At 49.7% G+C, this 14,656-nt stretch overlaps 3 protein-coding genes across 11 annotated transcripts; 2 read left to right on the top strand and 1 right to left on the bottom strand.

Moving 5' to 3' along the window:
- The first annotated feature begins 1,778 nt into the window (after positions 1-1,778).
- Positions 1,779-7,516, top strand: LOC117587099. 7 transcript variants are annotated; one of them, XM_034277582.1, is made up of 5 exons: positions 1,779-3,041; positions 3,969-4,201; positions 4,260-4,443; positions 4,510-5,790; positions 6,241-7,516. In XM_034277582.1, the coding sequence occupies exons 1-5, from the start codon at positions 2,129-2,131 to the stop codon at positions 6,744-6,746; spliced, it is 3,117 nt and encodes a 1,038-aa protein (XP_034133473.1). In that variant the 5' UTR covers positions 1,779-2,128; the 3' UTR covers positions 6,747-7,516. The 7 variants fall into 7 exon arrangements, with proteins under 7 accessions (XP_034133473.1, XP_034133472.1, XP_034133470.1 ...); XM_034277581.1 differs by having other exon boundaries at positions 4,510-5,799; XM_034277579.1 differs by having other exon boundaries at positions 1,785-3,041; positions 4,510-7,515.
- A 122-nt stretch (positions 7,517-7,638) lies between these two features.
- On the bottom strand, positions 7,639-10,775 carry LOC117587104 (probable chitinase 2). 3 transcript variants are annotated; one of them, XM_034277598.1, is made up of 5 exons: positions 10,659-10,775; positions 9,255-9,366; positions 9,026-9,190; positions 8,462-8,967; positions 7,639-8,400 (listed from the first exon to the last, which is right to left on the bottom strand). In XM_034277598.1, exons 2-5 carry the CDS (start codon positions 9,364-9,366, stop codon positions 7,723-7,725), a joined length of 1,461 nt encoding a protein of 486 aa, XP_034133489.1. In that variant the 5' UTR covers positions 10,659-10,775; the 3' UTR covers positions 7,639-7,722. The 3 variants fall into 3 exon arrangements, with proteins under 3 accessions (XP_034133489.1, XP_034133487.1, XP_034133488.1); XM_034277596.1 differs by lacking the exon at positions 10,659-10,775 and adding an exon at positions 10,126-10,176; XM_034277597.1 differs by lacking the exon at positions 10,659-10,775 and adding an exon at positions 9,797-9,874.
- Positions 10,776-11,840: 1,065 nt separating this feature from the next.
- Positions 11,841-14,656, top strand: LOC117586836 (DDB1- and CUL4-associated factor 8). Its single transcript, XM_034277127.1, has 6 exons — positions 11,841-12,078; positions 12,152-12,650; positions 12,722-13,561; positions 13,624-13,766; positions 13,824-14,064; positions 14,127-14,656. Exons 1-6 carry the CDS (start codon positions 11,933-11,935, stop codon positions 14,445-14,447), a joined length of 2,190 nt encoding a protein of 729 aa, XP_034133018.1. The 5' UTR covers positions 11,841-11,932; the 3' UTR covers positions 14,448-14,656.

The raw sequence follows: 14,656 nt of genomic DNA, 5'->3' as shown, positions 1-14,656 counted from the left end.
TTCTCTTATAATCTTTATATATCGCTGATTAGGATTCCTGCGTTTTCCGTTCTCTGCGATAATATAAATGGAACAAAGCTGGAAAAGAGGATTTAAAACGAAGAACTCTTCGTGACTCGTGACTTGGATAAGATTATCTGTGCTAAAAGTATTGGTATTGCTAGGTATATGACTCAACTTATATTTAATTTAAAATCCTTGTTGTGAAATATGGCAATATTACGGATCTCATCTCTTTCCACATCACTTTGCAATATTTCAATCTTTCTTCAGGTGTTAGAGCCCCCCTGGCAGTGTCGCGTGTGTTATCAGCAAACGGAAATGTCAACAACAACAGGCAAATATTTATGACACAAGTAATCGATTGATTAATAGATGGTGGGTGTGTGCTCTGAACTCAATGAGAAGGGTGTTTTTTTTAAACAAATTAACAATTTTAAAGGTGTGTAATAGCTATTAGCGCTATTCCCAGTAAATATCGGATTACAGAAATTGAATAACATAATCTACGTCGTTGCTGGTTAACAGGTAATCTTCGGGAAATCTCAGAAAATATTCGAGCTAAATAAAAAATGAGTTTGCTGGTGGCACCTAGAAGTGGTTCGACGATCTGTAAGGTGTTTAACCTGACGAGTACGAAGCACGTGTACACAGATTCAGTTGATTCCCATGATAATCTTGAGAAGAGGATGGATTGACCAGCATGAAGAATGGTTTGGAAACAATCAAGAAGTTCACATGGCAATGCGCCAACGAGTGCTGTAAAGCCTCTATAAAGACATATCTTTTAAGAGCTGTGGAGCCTCGAGCTAACGGAGTTCTTCCCACACTCTTGTGTGGGACTTGCCAGATATTTATATAAAGGGAAAGAAATATTTGAGTTGATATTTACCATGGCGCTCTATACACATTACAGATCCTATTCACCTTAGCCAGTTTGGACTGTGAGATGGATCACATTTAAATTGGATCTCATCAAACCCAGATCCGCACACACGCTCAGAATTGGTTCTCAAACACACACACACACACTTGTATGAAGGAGAGTTCCAACAACAACAAGCCCTTTACCAGATACAGGTAGACTCAGGTAACAGAACAAAAATAAAAGGTAACAAGAACCATACAAAGAAATTGATTTTCTCTGTTCGGACTGCGGGTCTTCATACACAAACACACACACACACCTACAATGAATCAGTGCAACAGCAACAACAAGAAGCAAGACACCAGAACCGGAATCGAATCCGTTTGATGTTGAAGCGCAAGCGCGCCGCACACCTTTTGGGTCTGTCTTCAAACAGGCAACACACCAACAAAAACACACTCATGTGCACACGGACACAGGAGTGCCTCGCTGGTGTGTGGGTGTGAGTTGGTTGAGCTCGAACCAATTTGATTCACAATTCCCATCGCAACAGGTTCGTTCGATCGTTTTTAGTGCTAGTGCTGGCAATAGTTTTGAACGAAACAAAGCTAAATTGTCTAAAATAAAATAAAAGAATAACTTAAAATTCAACAAAAATAAAGCTGATAATAAAGCTATCATAATAAATGATACCTTGAATTTGGATACCCGTTAATCAAAGGTTTTCTGGGTATATGAAGCGAAAACTAGTTTCCCTTTTTCCCGACATTTAATGTTGAAAAAAAGCTAGATCGGGCGGGAAAGCCGAGCTAAGTTTTTGGCAACACTGATCATTTGTTCTTCAGCTGCGGAGACTCTGTCAGCCGTGTTCGAGTTGCGTGCGCGGATCGGTTGGTTTGTTAGTCTGTTTGAATGGTGTTTTGGATTGGATTGGATTTGGATCGTCTTTTCTTGTTTTTTTGATTCTCCCCCGTGTTTGCTGTGTGTGTTCCGCGTTTCGAGTGCCTTGTTTATGTAAATGTGCAGCCGATAATTATTTATTTATTCCAAATGCTGGCAAATATTGCAGAATTAGCAATAAATTTTGTGAATTCGCGGTGCTTGAAATTGGAAGCGTGAGACCCCGATCCGCACATCGATTATGGACGGTGGTTGCATGTGTGCGTGCCAGTGGTGGTATGCAACATAAATAAGCATTTCGAAGCTAAAGGGTCAAACCGGTTTAGCCAACGCAGACGCCACTGGGGGCACCACTTAGTCATGGAGGAGAAGGAGGAGGCAACATCATCCACAACAGCAGCAGCAGAAACCGAAGCAAAAACAACTGCAGCAGCATCAGGAACAACAACATCCTTGCAACGTGTAGGCTCCCAAGCGAGTCTAGAACAAGCATCTCCCATGTCCCCCAGCAAGTTGGTTGCACCGGCGCCCCATCACTATCATTACATACAATATCCGGCACATTATCACCAGCAGCAGCAGATGCAGTTACAGCCGCCGATCCAGCAGCCAGCCAGCCAATGCCAGTGCCCCTGCTCTTGTGGCCGAGCGCCACAAATGACCCAGCTGCCACAGCAGCAGCAGCAACAACCAACACAGAACGGTTCAATGGCTGTAGCGGTGCTGGTGCACCAACAGGCCTCGGTGCCTGCCACAGAGCAAGCGACGCCAGTCAAGACGCAGTCCGCCCAGTCCCTGCTCAATCACTCCTACCAGGCGCTGCACGAGGAGCAGCAACAGCAACAGCAGAGGGATCGTCTCAATCTCCAGCTAGACACTTCGGTGGGAGCTGGCAGCTGTGACTGTGACCTGGAGTGCAGCTGTGCCGCCAACGGAGGCTCTTCGCTGGCCCAGCACAAGCGAAGCCTGCTGGCGGATGCCATGCTCGGTGCGGATGAGATCACGGTCAGTGAATCCGACAACAACAGCACCATGATTAAGAAAAAGAAGCCACGCTCCAGTGCTGGGCAGTTGCCACCCAAGACTCAGCCCACGAGCGACAGCTGCAACGACATTTATCACGACACGGAGCTGGATGGGGCAGGAGGTTCTGTGCTCTCCTTGGGAGGAGCTGGTGCTCGCGGCAGAAAGTCCCAAAATCTGGATGACAATCGACCGCCACTGCCGCCACGCCCACCGCCCAGGCCACGTAGCAACGGAAATGGTTCCATAGGTGAGTGTCCCGCAGCGCATCAGCGATGCCAAAGGTGAATCACGTATCCATACCCTTTGGGGGATATTCACTGATTTGTCACCCTTTTTTTTTTCTGTCCCAGCCTCCGCGTGGCATTCTGATATCTTCCTCATCCGCATATCTGGCCCCAGCGCCTGCGCCTTGTCTCCATATCTCTCTCGGAGAGAGCTGTTGCAGGTCCCAAATATTTGCTTGGGGGATGGTTCCTTGGCTTCCATCGGCTCGGTTGAATGGTTGGAAGTGTGTTAATGTCAGTCGGGATTTTCAGTTGACACCGTTCCGTTCCTGTTATTGCAACAAACGCACAATCCCCAAAGCACATCCGCAGGTCCCAGCTTTTCCGTACCCCCGCTCCTGCCTCTGACTCTGCCTCTGCTTCCCGCCTCTCGTTTCGCGCAGCTGCCACCAGCAGTAGCAGCAGCAGCAGCAGCAGTGGCATCTCCATCAGTGCCATCAGCGACTTCTGTGTAGATATTTTTCCGTTTCGTTGAGGGGCAAAAAAAAAACAAAAAGAAAATCAAGTGACGAGTGGGAAGGCGAAAAAAGTTGAAATTTGCGGAAGGGAACTGAGTTTGCGAAAACGTGTTCAGGAATCCTCTGCTGCTTCATGCTCTTCCGCGTCCTGTCCATAGCCACTATGTGGGCATAGGGGCAGCCAGTTTATGGCCAGCGAAACGACAGCAAGGCTTCCAGCAATAGCAACAGCAACAGCAACAAATCCCTGCCAAAATGCATGGCTATCCGGTGATGCAGTTCGTGCAGTACAGCATGCCGCCGCCCTGCTCCTGGGTGCCCGCTCCGCCACCGTCCTCCGGCAATGTGGAAACCCATCATCGTGGTACTGGCTTTAGACTCCTCTAATTCCCCATCTTATATCCGTTTTTGTGCTGTTCTCTCCCACTGCAGCCCATCGCCATGGAGCTGGCATCAAGAAGTATGTGGTGTGGTGCCTCATCTGCGGCGGCTTTAGCTGCCTGCTTGGCGTTCTCTTTCTGGGAGTCTACTTCCTGCTGCACTCGTACACCATCACCGTGGGCAACTTTGAGACGGTGCCGACCTTTGTGCCGGCCACACTGCTCATCCTCACGGGCATCTGCATCATGAGCCTGGCACGTCGAAGGAATCGCTATAGCTATCTAGTAAGTGGCAGCACATCATTCCACTCCTCATAGATTATTTGAACCTCTGCTCTTGCAGATTAAACTGTCGGGTGCCTGTGGCCTGGTCTCTGCCCTCACCTGTGCCTTGGTCACGGTCACCACCACCGTGCTGCACATGAGTCGCCTGCAGGCGCTGCGGGAGTGCGAGTACGCCCAGAAGACGCGCACTTGCACCTGCTACTCGGACCTCATCGAGTCCCAGGTAGATCGTGTGGACAAGGGTAAGCATTGTCTGTCGCCTGTGTGGTGTTTAAGCTCCTCCATTTATGCCTTGCCTGTTTCCTCAGAAGGAGTGCGTCTGGTCTTCGACTCCCTCTCCGATTGCGGCGTCGTCCATGGATCGCTCTACTCCTGCCTGCGGGCCATCTTTGGGCTGTCAGTGGCCGGTGTGCTCATTGCCGTCTTCAGCTGCATGCTGGTCTATCAACTGCTCAGTCATGAGCGCAAGAAGATGTACTGGGAGCAGCTGGAGCTGCGTTGCCGCTCCCTCTATGCCAGCCAGGCGCCGCCACCTTCAATGGGAGCTCTCGGTGCACCCGGACGTATGCTCAATTGTCGCTGCTGCGAGCAGTGCCACGCCCATCGGCAGATGACGCTGCCGATGCAGACCACAGCCTATCCCTGGGACGAGGCCACGGTGGCGGCAGCAGCCGCTGCAGCCGGAGGCGGAGGAGCGGAGCAACGCTTTTGGGCGTCACAGCCACCGGGAAACTTTTACTCGCCTAATCCAGGCGGTGACGATGCCTCCGGACAGTGTCGCGGCGGAGAACGGGGAGGAGCAGCGGCCGGCGGACGCAGCAGCAGCGGCTGGAGCTGGCCGAGAATGCCATGGCAGCGCACCACACCGGACACTGGACGACGCTTCCGCCAGGCAGCAGCCAGTCCGGACTCCCAGTATGGTTTCAGCTCAGCCACGGCCATGACGGCGGACGGTAATCAAATGCTGATCGAGGAGCCTGCGGTGGGTGCCACCTATAATGGAATGCCGCCGCCCAATGCCTTGCCCTACGGAGTGTGGGGTCCTCCGCCGCCGTACAGCGATCCCAATAGCCCCGCGAGGCGTGGCTACTACCAGTATCTGCAGCCAACGGCCTGTCTGGCTGGCAATCCCTCAACCACGACGGTGGCCCTCACCCAGGAGCAGCTCCATCAGCAGGCGATGCAGCACCAGCACCAGCATCAACACTCGCACGCCCACGTCCACGCACATCCCCAGCAGCAGCAACAGTTGCAGCTGCAGCGAATCCAAGGCCAGTCGGCCACTCTGGAGAGGATGGATGGCCTGAGCCTGAGCAGTATGACTGGCAACATGAACGGCATGACGTCCACACGCTCCTCCGCCTACAAGTCGAAGGTGGAGTACGAGAACACGCCCTCGGACAGCGACGGAGGCGGAAATGTGAGAGAGAGGGATCGCTGCTCCAACACGCTGCCCACGCGGAAGCTGAAGAAGCGCATCGAGGCGGGCACCGGTGCCAAGAGCATTGGACCTCAGAGCAATCCTAGCCAGCAGCGGCCCAATGTCCAGCAGCTGTTTGCCAAGCAGGATCATCAGCAGCCGCCACAGCAGCAGCAGCCCGCTCAATCGGGTGCGCAGCAAGCACAGACGCAGTCTTCGACAGGCGTGGAGAACAGCGGATATCAGGATTCGAACGGAGCCATAGCCAAGGATCAGGTGGTGGGCTCGCTACTGCAGGACCCTGCTGAGTCGGAGGTTTACTTTGCGGACGTCAGCAGCTGCTGCAACATGTCCGTAAAGAACGACAACTACTACGACAACGCCCATCGGCATCAGGGGCACCATCACCATCAGCATCAGCACAGCAACTGCAGCCACAGCAGTAGCCAGAGCAACGCCAACACCAACAGCAACTCCAACTCCTCAGCGAATGAGGATTATCTGGCACAGAGATTCGGAAGACGCGAGCATTCCATACGCAGTCGTCTGCCCATTCCCCCTCAGGCACGGCTGGAGGACGACTATGAGAGCTCGAACCTCAATATGCCCACGATGAAGGAGCAGCAGCAGCAGCAGCAACAGCTGCAAAAGGAGATCTCGCGCCAGAGCATGTGCTCCGTGGAGTCGGAGGCCAAGACTGAGTTCACTGACCTGTCGCCATCGACGCCCTGCGGTGGATCACTGCCACCGCCACCTGCAAACTTTGCCAGCGATCCGCCGTGCACGCCCTGCACGACGGGACAGCAATCGCCAAGCTTTGTGGCCTCGTTCCCATACTCCTCGGAGTCGCAGTGCCTGGAGGCACATCGTCGCTCCACTAAGAACATCCACGAGCTGCTCATGGCCGGCGGTGGTACGTCAACTGTTGGCGTAGATTCCCACTACGAGGTCATCAACGATAGGAACAATCCAGTGGGCAGTTATCAACTGCAGCGCGCCATTGCCGGCGGCAGCCACAAGCACAAGTCCAAGTCAAAAACGCGCTCGCGGGAGCAGCTGGACATCTATGGCAGTGGAGGCGGAGCTGATCGCTCAGACTGGTCCTCGGACGGGGGGCGTTTGTGAGACAAAGCGTGCGACGAGGTGTTTGTCTAGGCGGAGTGGCGCAGTGGTTTCATTATCATCATTATATACTCAATACGAGACTATGTACTCGTCGATTCTTTAGTGTCCTCTCCACGTCCACCCGCACACACACACACACCCACAAAATATCGTCGCATTTGTAATGTTTGCCATCCAACAGAGGAGCAGCAGTTCCTCCCTCTCAATCTCTTTCTCTCTCTGTCTAACCAACTCAAAGGCCCCCGGCGGCCGTGCACACTTTGCTTTAACTGTTTTACGCGAAATATCCTTTGCATATAGTATATACACATAGTTTATATTGAATATTGAATATTGACTAACGTAAAACACAAATATTGTAGCATTGAATTGAATGTTGAGAAATTGTAGAAATGACAAACACTGTGCAACGGCGATTTGTACTTGGCACTTGGCAAAAATTTGTTTGTAGCCACATCTATTCCCCAATCACTTTTAAAATCTTAAAAAACTCTTCCATATCTACAAACTAATTTTTGCGACGTGCTAACGTACACTAAGAAATTTACATTTTGTCGCACAGTGTACGAATATTATGAATATTATTATTATATACAAATTATGTTATATTTACCTGCGTATTTACATAGTTGCATACATATACACACACACACTTACACACATATACATCCATATATAGCATATACATAGTTAGTTAAATGTTAGAGCGCAAGTTAAATTTATTAAAGAACAAACTATATCCGAAGCATTTTAACAACAACAAATCCGCGAGTGTTTTGAAATTGCGGTAAATTCCCAGACCAGGGCTGCGGCATCAAAGCTTTGCATATCGATAGTACACTTGGCTACTATCGATCAATATGAAGATCGTTAAAAACAAAGACGCTATTAATTAAAATTACAATTTGGAATTTAATGACTACGTCGTACAGTACAACTGGGATTACTATGACTATGGCTTCCTTGCGCCGCTCTGTCAATGGGCCAGACTGTGCAGCAGCATAAAGAGAGCCGTGGCAGTGACACTGAGGCTAACAAGAGAGGCGGCCGCGTTCTTCCGATCCGCAATGCTGCCGTGAGGAATCTCATTCTCCGAATCATCCGGCACTGGCTCCGGTACGGCCAGCTCTTCTAGTGCCAGCACTGTGGCCTCGTTGATGGTACGTAGCAGGGGATAGCTCTGACTGAGTCGCCGGGGCGCACTGCTAACCACCTTGAAATCTTCAAAGGTATCGCTATCCAGCTCACAGTTGCCAAGGAAGTCATCCGTGTCCGCCGACCAGACCATGACGCCCGCCAGACGCTTGGACATGGCATACAGCACCTTGTTGGCGATGGAACGCGAGCTGTCGAACGTCACAACACTCACATCTTGCGTGAACACATTTCGCTCGGAGCGAGCCAGCACCTGGCTGGTCTGTGGGTCCCACTGCTTGGTCCAGCCCGAAGTCTTGTTGCTCAGTATATTGCAGATCTCATTGTATCCCAGAAAGCCATCCTCGCGCGTGTATGGTCCGCGGAAGCCCACACCATCGCTGGCATCATTGAGATTTCCCTCGGAAACCGTCTTGAAGGTGCGTCCATAGAAGGGGAGACCGAGAACCAGCTTTGATGGCGGCGCCCCGAGCTTCAGCAGATAGTCAATGGTGAATTTCTGCAATAATTCAGGTACAATTAACATCTTAAAATGGATTACTTTGTAGCAAGACTGTTACCACACTCAGGGGATCCTCTGCGGGTGCTGCAAGTGGAGAATTGTAGCCCACCCGCTGGTCCCAGCTGCCATGATAGTCGTAGCACATGATGTGCAGATAGTCCAGATACCGCGATATTTGTCTCACATCATACGCCTCGTCAATCACCTTCTTGGCCGCACCAATGGCCGAGGTGAGCAGCAGTCCATGGTTGTCAAACTCATCGCGCAGCTCCTTGGTTAGAGCCACAAAGTTCTCGCGATCGCTGGGCTTGCCACCGCGCTGCGTGGGATACTCCCAGTCCAGGTCGAGGCCATCGAAGTTGTATTTGCGCACAAAGCTGGACACCTGCTTGACGAAGCGCTCCCGCAGGTAGCTGTTGCCCACCAAACTGGAGTAGTTGGCCGAGCCCTCGTTCCAGCCGCCAATGGCCAGAGAGACTTTCAGATGTGGATGGCTGCGCTTCAGGCCGGTCAGCTGCTCGTAGCCACCCTTGCCGTACTGCTCCTTCAGGTCCTGCCAGGGATCTAAGCAAAACGAATTAGCATAAGGCAATATATCAATCGAAGTTACTCCCCCTCTTACCCAGCGATTTGATGGACGCCTGCGTTATGTCGAGGCCGGCAAAGGCATACACCACATGGGTGCACAAGTTGGGATCAAAGTTGTCTATGGCATAGGCACCCTGCTCAGGCCGGTACACAGCCCATGTGGATATGTAGCAAACAACCACCTTGTCGTGCGAGGGACCTGCAAAAGTGAGATGCAAAATATGTCAACCCCTTTTGCGGTTAGCCACTGCCATCGCACTCACCCGTCCTGGCGTCCACTGAAGCCCACAGTGTGCACGAAACGTATGCCAGCAGCAGAAGGAGCCACAGCTGCGGTGCTTCTCCCCATACCTCTCTCTGACGCAACGTTCGCATCTATGGAAGAGAGACATGAGAATTGAATTGAATGAATTTGCGTGGTCAAGCGCCACTATGTAGCGACAATGTGCGACAGAAACATTCTCATAATTCCAATTCCGTTCAATTACGAACTTTAATTGAACGGCGGCTTGAGGCGGGAATGAATGCAGAAAAGTGAAAGGCAAAAGAATTCTTAGAGAGTAGAATCAGTGGAACTGTGAGTCATTCACTGCCATTTACGAGTACTCCGTGTGCTAGAATCTCATTTCATCATCGAACTGACAGACAGCCAGCCAGCCAGAATGTAATCAAAGACTTCTCTTTGTTGCCGACTCTCCGGAATACTGGTATTCCATGCAGTTATCACGAATTCGTTTCGGCAACCATCTCAGAAGGGGAATACTTGAACCCAATTCGCATGGGACTGCTGTGTGGGTTGTCGAACCTGATTCTCAACTTTCGCCTGAAGGCCCTTAAATAGCTGACGACCGGCGGTGACAAGGTGCATCGCACAGAACGGCAACGCAATGACCAACTAAAGAAGCTGATGAATCACGTTGTATCATGCATTTGCCAAACTACAGACATACCAAGCAAGTTTTTCCACCCAGAGCTACTACTTCTGACTGTGTAAAGTTCGCTATCTGCTTTGGTTCGGGCTCCGTAAACAACTTAACTTTTGATGTTTTTCGATAAGAAATGGCATGAATGTGCACTTAGGTTTTGTTGTTCGAGTGGAAATTGGTTGGAAAAGCAACTCTTAAATGGTTTCACTTTCCGGCTTGCTTTTACAAATTTTTCATTTTGCATATTAATTTGTGTTTTGTTTAGCCTCGAGGTTGGAGCAAACCGGAATTGAGCGTTCATCACGCGTTGAACCCCCTGACAAAAGAAGCCGCAAAACATGTGAAAACGGAATCAGAATACGAATATCAACGAAATCGAGAGGAAAACAACATCAGAGCAAAAACAAATTCCACAGAGGATTGAACTATGCACATACATAAATAAAAATGTAGCTATGTATGTAATTATGTATTATGTATAGGAAGATTCACGAAGATTCTGTTTAGGGATTCGAACTTCATGTACGTAGATTGCATTGCGCATGCGTAGCTGGATGAGAGGGAGAGGAAGAGGAAAGCCAATTAGCACGTAAACACACACACACACACACTGGAGGGAGACGAAACCTCAACTCCGAAATGGGCTGGGCGAAGTCGTCGCACAAGATATTCGTTAATGGAAAGCATAACAAGTGGACCGTCGTACGATGTGTCTTCGATTTGAATTGCTTATACACGTACAATGTTTTATTGCCTGATGCTTAAGTTTTATTTTATTTGGAGTTCTGTTCCGCTTAAACTGTCTGCCACGCACGCGCCGTCGTAAAACTTTGTACCGCCTCCGTCGCCTTTCCGCATTTAACTGAATAACAAAACTCGTCGTCGTCGCCGTCTTCGTTGTCGTGGTCTTCGTGGCCACAGCTTGAAATATATATATGTATAAAAAGCAACTGAAGCCGAAGTCGAAGCCGAGCCACCATCCCCCAGCAGTCGCAAGAGCTCATGTCGCCAAAGAGCCAATTCCAAGACGGAGTTAAGTTACGCTCGGAGCAAGCATGGAGAAAAACCTAAGAGAACTTTTTATTATGTACAAAAAACATGTATTCTGGAATTAATAAATGGCAAAAATTTCAGATTTCAGTAGGCTAACGTTACTCTAACCAATATGGCTTTAGAAAACATTACTCAAATGTAATCTTTAGACTCTTATCATATTGAAAAGTAAAAATAATTTCGTTTGCATCGTAAAACTTTAAATTTATTTTTGTTTTCGAGCATTACGAAGTTTTTAATTTGGGGAACAGCATTTCTTGCTTTTAGGAAACTTTGCTTCAAAATCAATATTTCGAATCGGAGTGTTTCAAAAATCACTGAAATCACGGCGCGAGAGTAATGTTAACCCAAAGACATCGATAGTGCGTCCGTCGGTATCGATCCATCGCGGCCAAGCGATTGAAGCTGAATATTCCTGATAGCCCTGAATATTCGTTTGGTTTGCCATCACTGCCTTCGTTTCGATCTTAACGCTCAGCACCATGGCTTGTGCCGCCATATGTTCTATAGCAACAATCTTCTGTGAGTATGTCTTAATGATACAAATTCATTTTACATTTGATAGGCACACACTTGCCAAAATGCACGTAGTCGCAAGTAACATTTGTGATACTTGCGATACTATCGATGTGACGCATCGCATATAATTTTTAATTGTACCAAGCACAACACAACAAGACTAAACTACCCATCGCTAAGGAAATATAATAATATCTATAAATTCTTCGAAAAAGAACAAATTAGCTCGTACCAAACTTTAATCGAGTTCATCGACAAAATTTGAGTAAAACTGTAACAAGTTACATATCTCGACGTGGCGATTTCCACCTTGTAAAGGCGGGCGGCAAAATAAGGCAATTCTACCCAAGGGTAGAGCGGTAACATAAAACCTCAAAAACAAAAAAAAGGGGAAGTCCAGAATAAAGAATCACGGTTTGATTGACACATTGTGACGTTGCAGAATGGATACGGATGAGGATAGTAATGCTGAAGCGAAATCCGCGCGCAAGCGCCAGAAGCGCCATGATTCCGGTGACGAAGATGAGAGCTCCAGCAGCCGCACCGCTGCAGGAGATGCCACCATGGACTCCCCGGCAGCACCAGCTGTGTAAGTACATGGGGTTATACGCCCCAACAAGTGCGTAGTTCTTGATTGATTTTTGTTTGGATTTGGCAAAAAGAATCGAAGAGAAAAGTGCAGTCGTAAGCGAGACTGAAATAGGAACCCACAACAACAACGTCACCAACACAAGCAGCAACGTCGATAACGGCGATAGCAACAGAGAGGGAGGAGTGAGCTGCAATCTAATTTTGCCGCAGGTTGAGACTGCAGAGGGCAACGACGAATCAATGGCACCGCCCGAGGAGGCTGGCACAGAGATTAATCTCTTGCAGGGTGCGCTGTCGCCAGCGGCAGCCAGTGCTGTGCTTGCCACAGAAGCTGTGCCTCCTGCCAGTGATGCCATCGACAGAGATGATGATGATGCAGTGCTGCCCAGTGTAGACGAAGAGCCCGAGGTAGCCGCAGAGGCAGCTGAACCCAATCCCATACCCAACGACGACGACGAGCAGTCATTGAGTGATGCCGATACCGTCAACAGTCGCGTGGAGGATGACTTTTGGACCCACAACAGCAGCTCCAGCAGCTCCAGCAGCAACAGCTCCAGTGATGGTGGAATGGTAAGTCCTGTAATAATAATTTCACTTCTGTTCTCTTCTGACACTCTTCATCATCTTTGGGCGGGCACCAGATGGACCACAGTGATTCGATTGAACCGGAGCCAAATGCGACCAACCGGGAGAACATTGACTTTGCCGTAAACGAAATAATGTACAAGGAAAAACCGCCATACACCTGGATCTCGGCCAATGAGTTGATGCAGCGCGAACACAATATTATCAATCGGATTGGATGGCGCGGCGGGCACACCTCGGTGCAGAGCTTCGGGCGAGGATTTTACGGATCCAGGCATGTCGTGGAGCAGATGTCACTCCGGCAGACAATGAAGAAACACAATGGCAGCGTGAACTGCCTCAACTTCAATCGGGCCGGAGATCTGCTCTGCTCTGGCTCCGACGATACACGAATCATCGTCTGGGACTGGGCCAACGAAAAGAAGCTGCACGTGTTCAAGTCGGGCCATCACAAGAACATATTCCAGACCAAGTTCATTGACAGTGCCGGCTGCCTGGACATTGTGTCCACCAGTCGCGATGGGCAGGTGCGACGCGCCGTCATTCCTCCATCCGGTGGCGACACAAAGCCCACGCGACTCTACACGCACAGCGATGCTGTGCACAAGCTCGTTGTGGTGCCGCACACCAAGCACGAGGTTATGAGCGCCGGCGAGGATGGTGCCGTCAAGCACTTTGATCTTCGCACCAGCACATCGGCCAACACCATGCTGAAGTGTCGCTACAACGATCCCAACAGGCGGGACCAACGGAGCCGCGTGCGTCTCTACAGCATTTCGCATCATCCGTTTGCGCCCGAGTTTTGTGTCAGCGGCGCTGATAACAATCTGCGTGTCTACGACAAGCGCAAACTGCCAGAGCCCATCCACGAGATGACCCCCCGAGGCGTTCGGGAGGTGAGCAAGTTCACCGACCAAACGGGAGACTTTTCATTTGTGTTTACTTCTCGTACCCTAAGATAAAAATCACGGAAATCACTTGCGCCGTCTACAATCACAGTGGCAGCGAGATCCTGGCCTCCTACAGCGATGCTGGCATCTTTCTCTATGACACCCGCAACTACAAAGAGGGCGAATATCTTCATTGCTACGAGGGTCACGTGTAAGTCATGCTCTAGATTATTGTGGTCTGTTCTCCTGCTCACCGATTGCCACACAGAAACGATAGAACCATCAAGGGCGTCAACTTCTTTGGACCACGATCCGAGTACGTCATCAGTGGCAGCGACTGCGGTCACATCTTTTTCTGGGACAAGAACACAGAATCAATCATTAACCACATGAAGGGCGACATGGCGGGTGTTGTCAACTGCCTGGAGCCGCATCCCTGGATGCCAGTTCTGGCCACCTCGGGCCTGGAGCATACTGTCAAAATCTGGACGCCCGATGCACCCGTAAAAGTGAGTGTGTTCCAGCTGCTGCCATTCAATTAAATCATTCAATCAAATCTTTCCTTTTGCAGCAAATCCCAAAACCCGATGGGCTGCGTGAAACGCTCTATAGAAACTTTCGACGCAGCATTAGGGACGACGATGCCAGCCAACAGGGCCTATTATTTTTTCAACAATTTTTGGATAATCCCTCCACCATGGCACACTTGCATAATCGTCGCCTTCGCCGTCGCAATCGTGCTGGAGCGTCTGCTGATGCCGCACCTGGAGCCTTGACAGAGCACGACCAAAACAGTAGCAGTGACACCAGTTCCATGTATCGGCGACGCGACAGCAGCAGCTCGGAGAGCTCCCACGTCGAAGCATATTCATTGCGCTGCAACACGCAATAAGCCAAATCCAAAGTTTAGCTACAAAATATCTCAACATCTCGAGTGGTGGAAGTGGAAATAGATACACAGATGCTGCAGTCAGATTCTGAAACGAGCTGATCTGCGAGTTTCTTTCCTTTGTTTGTTTTCTTAGAAGCGTTTGGAATGCTGTGAATTTGTACTTGTAAAGAATAGGCCTGCATATATTATATTATTATATTAATTTGGAA

Source organism: Drosophila guanche, unplaced genomic scaffold, assembly GCF_900245975.1.
Source record: "Drosophila guanche unplaced genomic scaffold, DGUA_6, whole genome shotgun sequence".
NCBI lineage: Eukaryota > Metazoa > Arthropoda > Insecta > Diptera > Drosophilidae > Drosophila > Drosophila guanche.
The sequence above is the reverse complement of the archived record's forward strand: the minus strand, read 5'-3'. Positions and strand labels throughout refer to the sequence as shown.

Excerpts from the sequence above, each read along its gene's own strand:
- LOC117587099 (XM_034277579.1), top strand. The coding sequence starts at position 2,129 with ATGGAGGAGAAGGAGGAGGCAACATCATCCACAACAGCAGCAGCAGAA. Across the intron at positions 4,202-4,259 it reads GGAATCGCTATAGCTATCTA|ATTAAACTGTCGGGTGCCTG; the intron begins GTAAGTGGCAGC and ends CTGCTCTTGCAG. Across the intron at positions 4,444-4,509 it reads GGTAGATCGTGTGGACAAGG|AAGGAGTGCGTCTGGTCTTC; the intron begins GTAAGCATTGTC and ends CTGTTTCCTCAG.
- LOC117587104 (XM_034277597.1), bottom strand. The coding sequence starts at position 9,859 with ATGCACCTTGTCACCGCCGGTCGTCAGCTATTTAAGGGCCTTCAGGCG. Across the intron at positions 9,191-9,254 it reads TTCAGTGGACGCCAGGACGG|GTCCCTCGCACGACAAGGTG; the intron begins GTGAGTGCGATG and ends TCACTTTTGCAG. Across the intron at positions 8,401-8,461 it reads CAGAGGATCCCCTGAGTGTG|AAATTCACCATTGACTATCT; the intron begins GTAACAGTCTTG and ends GAATTATTGCAG.
- LOC117586836 (XM_034277127.1), top strand. The coding sequence starts at position 11,933 with ATGGATACGGATGAGGATAGTAATGCTGAAGCGAAATCCGCGCGCAAG. Across the intron at positions 13,562-13,623 it reads CCCCCCGAGGCGTTCGGGAG|ATAAAAATCACGGAAATCAC; the intron begins GTGAGCAAGTTC and ends TCGTACCCTAAG. Across the intron at positions 14,065-14,126 it reads CGCCCGATGCACCCGTAAAA|CAAATCCCAAAACCCGATGG; the intron begins GTGAGTGTGTTC and ends TTCCTTTTGCAG.